General features: G+C 34.3%; 1 protein-coding gene across 1 annotated transcript; it reads left to right on the forward strand.

Moving 5' to 3' along the window:
- Window positions 1-8,128: 8,128 nt before the first annotated feature.
- LOC134844859 (uncharacterized) lies at window positions 8,129-10,980 on the forward strand. The gene is made up of 5 exons (XM_063861675.1): window positions 8,129-8,135; window positions 8,448-8,453; window positions 9,136-9,373; window positions 9,594-9,768; window positions 10,626-10,980. The coding sequence occupies exons 1-5, from the start codon at window positions 8,129-8,131 to the stop codon at window positions 10,845-10,847; spliced, it is 648 nt and encodes a 215-aa protein (XP_063717745.1). The 3' UTR covers window positions 10,848-10,980.
- The last annotated feature ends 1,217 nt before the right edge of the window (window positions 10,981-12,197 follow it).

Raw genomic sequence — 12,197 nt, forward strand, 5'->3', positions numbered from 1 at the left:
CTAAGATATTCTTGTAGTGAACGGTTCATGCCTTCGACTAAACCATTAGTCCAGGGTGCATGAGATGTACGTGGTTTGTGTTTAATGTTATATAAGTGGCATAGTGTAATGATTTCTTTGTTTATAAATTCAGTGCCATTGTCTGTAACAAGGATTTCGGGTAAACCAAATTTTGCTATCCAGTGTTCATAAAGTAATGTATATGCATAATGAGCATCACCATGAGGTACTGGGTTAAGTGCTACGTAGTGTGTGAATGCGTCTACTATTACCATTATATATGAGTTTCCTTCTGAGGATGGTGATAATGGTCCTTTTGTATCGAAAGAGATTCTGTGATTGAAATATAAACTTTGGGCCCTTTAAAATCTTGTTTTTCTGCAATTTGTTTTTGATTTGGGTATGGTTTGTTTATTTGACATGTTATGCAATCATTGCATAATACTTTTATCCAAATGGGTGCACTTGGGAAATAAACATTTTGTGTAAAATTTGAATATGTTTTTTCTGCTCCTGAGTGTCCTTTAGTGTGTAAGGAGTGATAGGTATGAAAAGCTGTAAGCATCATACTTAATGGTAAGCAGGGTACTTTGATATCAGGTGTTTGGTATACTAGGATATCCGTGATTTCATTGATTGATGTGTCGTTAAATTTTCTGAAATATCTAAGAAGGGTTTTATTTCCTAGTATGGTTGTATCGGCTTTCTGTGGCTTGGTTTTATATTTGTGCCAAGATTTTAACTGTCTAATGACTGGGTCAAGGTTTTGATGTTTTTGTAATAGTTCGAAAGTAATTTTTTCTGTTATTGGTAGAAAAATGTTTTCAATTTCCAATTTTGATAAGGGTATTGTATCTAGTGGGTCATGAAGGTTAAAAACATGGTTGATTGTATATTTTGAATCAGTATTTGTTGGGCCTGATAAATTTACATTATCAGTGAGATTTTTTTTTCTATTGAAGACAATAGATCTTTTTTTTAATGTTTTTGTTTGTATTGTTTCTTACTGTGTGGTTTTTGCTGTGTATTGTTTTTTATCCATGAAGAGTATGGTATTGGTTTGAATGTAGATGTTCCTAGTATTTCTACTTCGTAGTGATTGTCTTGGCAATCTGAATAAAGTGGAAAATGTTGTAGATTGTTTATTTGTGGTTGTTCTACGTCAGTTTTTACTGCATATTTGCATTATAATCTTGGCGATGTTTCGTCTTTTGCAAAGAAAAATTTAATATTTTGTGGTATTTCAACTGTTGTTTTTCGTGTTAATAATTCAGGTGGTGTATTTCTACTGAGATTGTCGGGTAGTGCAAGGTTTTTTCCTGCTGTCCAAACTATTTGTAAGTTTGGAAATTTCATTAAAATAAGTTGAAATCTGTAAACTCTATGGTTTGGGTTTGATTTTTGTGTAAGGAAAAAAATTATTGGTTTATGGTCTGTAAAAATAACTGTTGGATGTTTAGATCCAAGTATTCAAAATTCATATTCTGTAAATGTAAATATTATAGCGCTGCATTCTCTCATAAGGGTAGAGAGTCTAAGTTCAGCTTGTGTAAATAGCCTAGAGTTTGCTGAAATGAGGTTCATTTTATTTGTTCCATTGTGAAATTGTAATAATGCTGCGCCGATGCCAAAATTGGAGGCGTCGCACATAGCATAAAATGGTTGATCTGGAATTGAAATAGTGTTTGATAATTGTTTGGCGAGAAGAGTTTTTATCTCTGCGAATCGCTTTTGATGTTCTGTTGTCCATTCAAAACTATTTTGCTGTCTAAGGATGTTGTAAAATGGTCTTAAGTATAGCTGCATTTTGTATACGTATTTACTTAAGAAGTTTAACATTCCAAAAAATTCTTGTATTTTCTTCTTATTTGAAGGTGGTTGGAGTTTTTGGATTGCGTCTATACGAGATTTTAATGGAGTTATAGTGTTTCTTTCTATAATATGTCCAAGAAATTTTACTCGTGTTAGGAAAAAGTGTGATTTATCTGGGGCTGCTTTCATGTTTTCTTGTAGTAATATTTGGTGATATTTTTCTAAGACAGTAAACATTTCGTCTTTGGTTTGTGATTGCATAAAAAAATCGTCTAAATATGTAATTGCATTTTTGTTGAGTATTAATGGTCTGAAAATTTTACTCACAAATGCTGAAAAAGCTGCTGGTCCTCTGGAAATTCCATAGAATAATCTGTTGAATTCGTATTGTTGATTTCCAGTAACGAATTGTGTTAATCGTCGTCATTGTTTATCTAGTGGCATTTGATTATATGCCCTATTCATATCTGCTGCTGTAAAGTATTTACCGTTTATTTTTGTGAGAATTACTTGAATTGGTTCAATAGAATGAATTGGGACTTTAATTACTCGTTGTTTTTTGAAAACTGCGTCACGTTTTAGATGTAAATGTAAAAGTGAATTTATTTTTCCTACATCAAGTTTTCGTGTTGCGTAAACTTTTGGGTATTTTAATAATAGGTCAGCTATTTGTTCGAATTCTTTTTGTGTTATCTGAGAGTGTTGAAAATTAAACATTGTTAGAAATTTTTGCGGTTCTTTCGTATATTTTGATATTTGAAGAGTTGGTTTGAAATATTATTAATTGACAAATCTTCATCAAGAATTGTTGATTGACATATATCTAATAGTTGTAAAATATTATTTACTCTATACGCTATTTCTTTTGTGGGAGAAATTGTAGCGTTCGTTTGGCAATAACCTAAGAGTCTTAGTGGTAAGGTTATTTTACATGGAGAATTGTTATATATGTGTAGAGAAATCATATCAGAGTTTGAGTCTTTCATGTATTTAATAGATGAAATTGTTATTCGGAAAAATTTGTGAATTGGTCTGAATTCAAGGTCAGACATAAAGAGGTGTTGTTTGTTTTGCTCTTTATCATATTGATGAATTTGTTTCATCGAAAAGTTATACATGTTTCCTGATAGTGGTTTCAGGTGTTTTCGTTCCTGATTATATATGGGATGAAATTTTGAGAAAAACGGTGGTTGTTTGTTTACTCTTTGAAAAAATGTGAAGGAGGTGTTTTTTACTCTTGTGTACTTGTCTTTTATATGAAACTATTTAAGTTATTTATTGTTAGTATACATTTAGTAATAAATGGTATTCCAATGATATTGTGTTTTATATCAGTGATATGGAAGATTTGTTTAAATGGTTTGCTCATGAGTTTGTTTTGTTCCATTGTTTGAGTGGTAACAAGGAAGAGTTGTATTTTACCTGGTTTGTTAAAGTTGATCCTTGTGCCGTTGATAGTCTACTTGTTGTTTTGAAGGGTATCAATTGTGGATGTAGAATTTTGATCTTATTCCAAGTGGGAATGTTTATAATACTTGATTCTGCTCCAGAATCGATTAAGAAATCTACTTCAAGGTCTGGTTTTTGCAATTGCTTTGATTTTGGACTTTCTAAAAGAAGTTGGATTGCCCATATTTTTTCTTTTTGTAAATGTGTTTCCTTAGGTATGTTTTGATAAATTTATTTGTGTTTGAGCATTCTGTGGATTCTCCTTCTGTTACTTCTTCTACTTTTTTTTTGAATTTTTTCCTTTGTTGTATTTTTGGGTATAGGTCTAGAAATTGATCATGATTTTGATATATGTGAGAATATATTGGTTGTTCATAAATAATAGGCTCATAGTCATTTTCAACGTTTATCATGTTAATTGAAATTGTGTTTTCTGTATCACTTTCGCTATCTGTGAATTCGCAATTGATGTTGTTTAATTGCAATTCCGGGCTTTCTTTATTGTCAATACCGGGAAGGGGTCAGGTTGAGTTTCTTCAGTTGATTTTACTTGATTTATTTGTCTTTGATGTTTGGGTGTTTTACTCCTATAATTTTGTTGTGAATTTTGATAATGTGTGTTATTCCTATGTGGTGGTTGAGAGTAGTTTCTTTGTCTGTTGTTATAGCTTGATATTCTGTTCTGTGAATTATCGCGTGATCTATTTTGATAACTATTATATTTTGATCTGTTATTTGAATAATCGCGTGATCGATTATTTTGAAATCTAGGGTTTCGATTGTTTGAATAGTTTCTATTCCGATCGTTTGAATAATTTCTATATCGATTGTATGAAGAGTTTCTAGATCTATTATTTGAATAACTTCTGTTTCTAGAATTTGAATATGATCTGTCATTAAACGAAAATTTGGGTTGATTTGAATTTGATCTTCAATAGTTATTTTGATATTGACTATTTCGACTATGTGATCAACTATACATGTTTTGTGAGAAATTTTGTGATTTTTTGGTATGGTGATCGTCCTCTATAATTTGTAAAATAGGGTGATTGCTGTCTAGAGAAGTTGGAGTTATTTGGAAGGAGTTTTCCTGAACTATTATTACTATGAAAGTTTTTGTTGGGTAAATTTTGATCTTTTTTCATGTATTGTTGAAAGGATTTGTTAGGTTCTCTATATTGTGGTTTATTTTGGTTATCTTGTTGTTATTGTCTAAATTCAGCGATACTGTGTCCGTATCGTCGACAATAATTACACCATTTTTTGAATGATGGTTTGCCTTTAAAATTTGGGTTTTTCTCGTAAATGTTCAAAATTTCGGTGATTTTTTCGGATAAATCAGTATCAGAGTCGTTGTTATTGTTTATGTGTGAAGTAGTGGTTTGGATGTTGTTTACATATTGTAGTTTTAAGTTTTCTGTTTCTTCTAATTTCATAGTGATTTCTGCTTGTTCTAGTTTATCTATTAGTTTCCTAAAATCTAAATCTGGTTCTCGGTTTGAGGAAGGATGCGATGCTCTCTTTTCATTGCTATTTTTCGTAATTGAGGTGTTAGAGCCATCATTAGGATTTCTGTCATCTTTAAATTTTTATAATCATGCCTATTAGGTGAATATGTTTTTCGGACTAGTGTTTCTATTCTTACTGCAAGTTGTTTTATTGTTTCATTAAGTAGTCTACGAATTTCATTGCATAAAACTCTTCGATGTTGTTTGTTTCTTTCTGAGTCAAACGTTTTAAGAATTTTTGTGTGAATCTTTTCCAATCTGATTTTATTTCTATAGGTACAACTGAAACCCATTTTTGAGCTGCGCCGTCAAGGGTAGTTTGGATTAGAGCTGTGCGTCTATGTATCCAATTTTGATGAAGTGGCGTTTTTACTGGTTCAGGTCCTATATTTGAAATTGAATTTGCTGTGACTGCGTTTAGATAATATTCTACAGAGTATTCAGGATCTGTGCCTGTGAATACCATTAGTGGTTTATTTGATGTTATTGATGATCCACCTATTAGGTATGGATTCATAGTCATTTGTAGGGATTCTGCGGCGTGTGGCATTTGAGAAAAGTTTGTTAGTTGGCTTTTTGTTATTTCGAGTTGTTGTAAACAATATGGTAGTGGGATTTCATTATACATCTGAGTTGGTTGATATGAATGTGTATTAACTGGATTTTGTTGTTGAAAATTATTGTTGTAAGGTGATGGATTTGTTCTGGGTTGTCCTATTGGTTCATTTCGTGTGTATGGTTCGAAAATATCTGGTTGATCAACACTGTAAGAACGAGGTCTTTGGTTTGAAGAAAATCGTTGATGATTTTGATTATAGTATTCATTATAGTTTTCGTAATTGAGGTGTTAGAGCCATCATTAGGATTTCTGTCATCTTTGAATTTTTATAATCATGCGTATTAGGTGAATATGTTTTTCGGACTAGTGTTTCTATTCTTACTGCAATCTGATAGGTGGATAGGTGGATCGGTGGATACCTAGTAGGTAGATCATCAATAACATCAAATAAACCACTAATGGTATTCACAGGCACAGATCCTGAATACTCTGTAGAAGATTATCTAAACGCAGTCACAGCAAATTCAATTTTAAATATAGGACCTGAACCAGTAAACACGCCACTTCATCAAAAAATTATTTTGTGCGTAATGATGAGGTTGGTTTTTAGTATGGTATTTATTTGTATTGTTTTTACGTTGTTGAAAAAATGGGTAGTTTCCATTTTGTTCTTGTGAGGATCGTGGTTGATCATGAAAATTTACCGAGTATAAAATTGGTTATGGTACATTTTGACTTTGTGCAAATATTTGAGTGTTTGTTTTAGTCTTTGTCGTTTTTGGGCCATTGACATAATTGTAATTTTGTTCTGCAAAAGTATTTTTGTGTTGTTTGTATGATGGTTTTGTTACTGGTCGAAACGTTTGGTAATCCATCTGTGAATGTTTTTGTGCATCAGAGGGTTTACTGTGGATTGTATGATTGTTTGTTGTAACGTTGGATTTTTTTAACTTTAGAGTTCTAAAATTTAGTTGAATAGGTATGTGAAATGCCTCGTTGTGCTTCTGTTGTTGTTATTGTTTCAACATTTTCTTCGTTTACAAAATGTGATGGGGTTTGTATATCTTGTTGTGTAAGATTTCTTGTTCCGTTTAGATTATCATTATTTATGGATGTGGAGTTTAAACTGTTATTTCCTGTTCTTTCAGGAAAAAATGAATTGTAGTTTAAAGGTGTTGCGTCAACTGTAAGTGGATATACTCTAACATAATCTTTATTAATAGAAATAGTGCTAATTGCCTGACTTGATATATCTGTTGGTATATTGATAAATAACTCATAAGACCATTCAGGGTCCCATACATAGCCTGATTGTTCTGCTAGTACAGTTGCATCATCTGTACTTTGTGGTCGAAAATTTTTTCTTGCTTGTTCAATAAGATCAAAATTGTGACTAAAGTAATCGATTATGAACCATGCTAAGATTTTTTGTAACTCGTGTTTAACATTTTGAGTTATTTGATCATTTGTCAGATTTTCTCGAATTGCGTTTAAAAATTTTGAAATTGTGTGTATTTCTTGTCGTACAATTGTATGTCGAGATGTTTGAGTAGGTGAATCCCTTTGGAGTTCATCCAACTCTAATATAGATAAATAGCTATAGATAAGTGAGAATACGTTGTTTGTAATTATCGAGTTTGCTCTTTGTGAGTTTTGGTGTTGTATGTTTTTGATGTATTGTGTAAAAAGTTTTGAGAATTCAATATCTACATCGTCAGTTTGAATGAGATATCTGTCATGAAATGCATTTGCTGATCTGATTTCTATTGTGTATATTCCAAAGTGTGATGTGAGACTACATATACCTTTGATATAGTGATCGAGAAATTGTCTTTTGATTTTTACATCGGGAAATTCTTTTGTGCACGGACTTTCTCCTTTTTAGAATAAGTTTGCAATTAAAATTTTACAAAATTCTATTTGTCCGCGAGGTTCAGTTAATGGTGATATTAAAATTGGTAGTACTGAATTTTCTGAGTTATCTTCATTTCGAATCATTTTTGTGTTGTATTACTGTTAATGTGTATTTTTCAATATGTCTTATTGGTTGATTCCAATTGGTAGGGGTTGTGATTTGTGATCAAGTGTTGGAGAATAGTAAATCGATCCATAAGGTTCAGGTATAATTAGAACGCAAGTACTTCGTTAGATACTGTTTCATGACTTACGAAGTTTAAGTGTTTTAGCCTGGGTCATCTAAGAGGAATGTGATCAAGTGAAGGATGAGTAACCGAAGTTCTTCACTGTTTAGCTTAATTAAAATGATTAGTTTTTCGAAAAATTTCTGTTAATTCTGGATCTTTGATAAGGTTTGGGTAGTGAATCGACGTTTGAGGTCGTTAGACACTGAGTAAATGTGGAGGGGGAGAACAAAATAGTTCTATTTGATCCACGGATAGGCCTTGATGATCAGAGATTTAAATATTGAGAAATTTAAAATTTAAGATCTAATTTAATTTAAAGATCCAAGGGAAGCCTTGATGATCTGTTATTTAAATGAAATTAATTTAAGTGAAAGTAAGGATAAGCCTTGATAGTTTAAAATTAGAGCGTTAAGGTTAGGTGTTAGTTTTAATGATTGTTAATTTTTGAATTTCGCTGTTATGTTTTTAGTGATGAAGCTGGGATGATGTGATGAATTAAAATGCTAATCATTTATGATTTATACTGACTTATTTTTGTATTTTTATGTTTAATAAATGTTTTTTTTTCAAGATGTCATTTAATTTACAGCTGATTTAAGGAAAACGACTAGTGTTGTTTTTATCAGTCGTTATTGTACAATTAATAGAGTAGCACCATGAAAGGTTATTTGAAAGTATTTTTCATTTCAAATATTATGTCAGTAAATGAAAACTTAAATTTACTGCTGGTAGTATCCTAAATACAATAGTTTGATGTCGTTTTTGTCGTACTATCATGAAATCAATTGGTAGATTTCTTCCTAGTCGTATGTCGTTTCTTGTTCGACGTCTCCTTCCCATACCGGGTAGTTCTCGTATTGTTCGGAATATTGGATCTGATCTATTGAGGCGTAGAGACATATCTACAAAGTTTTTGTCATATAACATTTTTATGAAATGTTGTATTTGTCTAATTCTAATCTAATTTTTGTCTAGTGCTAGGTTAGTTAAGGTATGTTCGAGACTTTTGGTCGCACCAGATGAGTTATGTACTTGTACTGTACTCATATAGTAATTTCAGATAAGGTACACCGTCTGCTCGTCACGCTATCTTATTTTCGGCCGGATAGATTCGTGCAACTTCTTAGTCTAATACCAATCTTAATCTTACTCTTAAATCTCCTAGTCTCAATAGATCTAGTGTACACCGGTTTGCGCGAGTGTGTTCCAGAATGAGAACAACTGTATTCTAGGTTTAATTCAAATTGTTCTGGTGTTGAAACTACAAGTAGTTTCAACAATTGACAAATAAATAGGTTGTTAGTTTTATGGAGTATGATTGGTTAGTATTTAATATTTTATAAAGTTAATATATCATAATAATAACCAATGATAAATACTAGTTTAGATCTGTTTCCAAGTATTTGGGGTAAAAAAAGGCCAACAAAAATTTGCTTACTTCTGAAAATCCCCTTCCGCCGAGAAAATGCTAGATCCACCCCATGGTTGTTTCAATTACACAAACTAGAACAGCCAGTACCGTGGCGAGGAAGGACTCCTATTTGTCTGGTTCTCGAACGCACTGTTTTGTGTAAACATGCGTTAAATTATACCATTCCATTGACTTTTTCATTTAAGTGCTAGTTAAAATTTGGTTCTTTTCAAACTGTGCAGTTTTTTTCAGGTGTGCATGTCTCAAATACTCCGGCCACGCCCCTCTACCCGGATCAGTTCACGCAGAACTTCACAGAGATAGTGTACGAGGCAGAGGGCTCCTACTTGACCACTGGCACCTACATCTACGACTGGACCAACTTGAAGTACAGCATCGAGAGGGAGAACGGACGACATGACATATTCTGCCAGGCAGAGTACCCAAACACAGACACTCCTTGCTCCCACATTATAGTGGGCGGAAACAGGTTACAGCACTGTCGATCTTCATTTTTGGGCGCACACCCATAAACCCATTTATTATCATACAGCTTAGTATCATATTGTTGTTTAGGAGAGCTCAAAAAGTTTTTAAAACCTGTCAAATAAAGAGCGACTTCACCTTTAGAAAATGGTTAACTCTCCGTCCTAAATTATTGCGCACGTCGCTGTATTAGGAATGGAAAAAGCTCCGTCAATATCTTTTAGATTCCTCTCCTATCCGGACATGAATGACTGCTGCTACTGCTGTGACTCATCTGAGGGGTGTGGACTGCTGAAACCTGATTGGCTGAGTGATGCCACATTCCAGGGCACCTTCTTTGTCCACCTCAACAATGGGTCATACGCTAACACTTACAAGTGGAAGAAGGACGGAAACGAAGTAGGAAAGCAATTTTAAGACTGGTACTTTTCGTGTTCCCCTTTGACTTTTGATGGAATACTTTTGGAGACCTTAGTTTGCCATAAACTTCTGAATCTCAGACCAACTTAGCAGGCAAAAATATCATAGAAAAATTGCTTTGGCTCGGCGCACGCTCCGCCTTCAAAATTAGTATACACAGGGGCCAAAGTCGCTTTTATTTAAAAAAAAAACTTTTAAGGTTAGATGGTCAAGAATGGATCATAGTAGTTTCTTCGATTCAGAGAAAAAGCTATTGAAGGATAGTCCAGATATTGAAGGATAGTCTAGAACTTTTACGTGGTACCACTATTGCAGCCGAAATTAATAAGGCTGGCGTATATCTGAAGCTAGAGGTCAAGTGAGAACTCAAGGCCTCTGATATTATAAAATAGTACCAGAAAGCGGCCAAGGTTCAAATCTCTAAACAGTGGTGGCGTCCGCCTCCGCCGTCGTCTATCTCTCCCTCACTCCACCCCTGAATCATAATAAAATAAATCAGCGTGAACAGATTTGAACAACTTTTTGTTACACGCAAAGTTTTTGTTGTGATTTTACGAGCGGAGTGGGAACCTGGAAGAGTCCTGAACAATTTGAAAAAAGTAGATTGAGTAGATGCAATTAACTTTGATTAACATGAAAACGGGTTCGTCAAAAATGATGTTCCCGTTGTTCTGCTTAGAAGTGGTTTCAAAACAAAAGATAACGAAAAACACCTCTGAGATCTTCTAACGTTCCCCTAGCTGAAACAGCTGAAAAAAAAACTGATATAAAAACTGCAGGCGGTAGAGGAGTGGTTGAGAAGGCAACATTTGCTTCAAAAATTTTTTTACTTTTAGGCGAACTTCTACTACGAGACGATGGAGTCCAGTCCTTTAAACAGAACTATGGTGGAGATCTTCCAGAGCCCCTCGGAAGCCGCCTTGTACGACATCCCCAGACTACTCACAGTCGACTCAGAGAAACTCTCTCTTCCCCCAATCTGCTCAATGAACAAGACCTGCTCTGGGGTCTGTGCTTTGGTTCGAAGTAACGCAACACCACTGCCTCTTCCTTTCTAAGTCACATATTTAAAGTGATTGAACTTCGAAGTCTTGTATTTAGTTATATTTAGGCTTGCTTAATGATGACCGCAATTCACTTATTAAAAATCTCGATTGATAAAAAACTTGATGAAATTGACAAATGCACACAGATTTTATTTTCAACACAGAGGCGAAGCTGCACTTTGCAAACACAACCAAGAAAAGGACAAAAAAGCTCTATAAGGTTCAAAAATAGAAAAAATGAAAAAAGAGGTGAAACTAATAAAAATTCTGCCATGTACCGGAATCTAATCCTTGACTTTGAGATTGAAAAGTCACACTTGCTAGCATCTGCTCCATGGCCGCCTAACACACTAGGAGGGAAAGCTTGAGGTACTCCTTCGATATTATTTTTTTTTAAAGTACTGATGCGACAGGAAATGCGTAATTTTCAAATATCAAAAATTGGACATTTACTTAGTCAATAGCTGATTCCTATCAAAATAGGGGAGAACACGCTTTTGCAGAGGAGGATAAAACATCTCCGTTCATTATTTTTTGTTTAAATTGGCCTGGTCGTTTTTGTTAAATTGAACAAAGAGCAAAAATGAGTCAGAACGTCAATTGTTTCTGAAGTCTAAGGCATGATTGAAAAATGGTTTTTCGCTAAGACTATGTCGTATTGAGTAATTTAGTTCATTTCCAAAGCTGTCAATCAAATGTTCACTATTGGTGCTAGACTAATTGATTAGCAGGTGTTTGTCCTTGGATCTGTCTGTCACCCTTGGATATTGTTTCTAACCACTCTTGATGCTAACTTTGCAAGATTAAGTTACTGTATAAATATCTCGGAATTAACAATTGCTCGACGACAGTTTTACCTTCTCGACATGGCGCAGTCAGCAGGATTAGGTGGGGGAAAGAATCCACTGGGCATCACGGGATTTTGGCCAGCAAAATGCACGGAACCGCCAATGATGTGGGAATTCTGGATCAACAGATTCCAATGGGGAATGGTCGCCAAACACTCGCTAAATCCAAGGAATTTTTACTTCGCCGCGAATCTCACAGCCGCACAAATTACTGACTTGCCCGCGGAAGTAGACGGGAAAAATCGGCGGGAATCGGAAATGGTGTTAATTTCGAACCTGTACTTGTGTTTGGGGGAGAAGGGGCAGGATGAACTGCACAAACGACGACCACACCTGGACCTTCAGACAATTCGGTACCCACGGATGATAGACGCGCTGGAAGCGGAATTCGTGAAAGAAAGGAACGAAACATATGAAACGTACCAACTCCTTTCTCGTAAGCAGTTTATAAATGAAAGTCTTGAGCAATTCCATTCCGTACTGAGCGGATTGGCAGCGCGGTGCAATTTTGGAG

Source organism: Symsagittifera roscoffensis, chromosome 4 (genome assembly GCF_963678635.1).
Source record: "Symsagittifera roscoffensis chromosome 4, txSymRosc1.1, whole genome shotgun sequence".
Classification (NCBI taxonomy): domain Eukaryota; kingdom Metazoa; phylum Xenacoelomorpha; order Acoela; family Convolutidae; genus Symsagittifera; species Symsagittifera roscoffensis.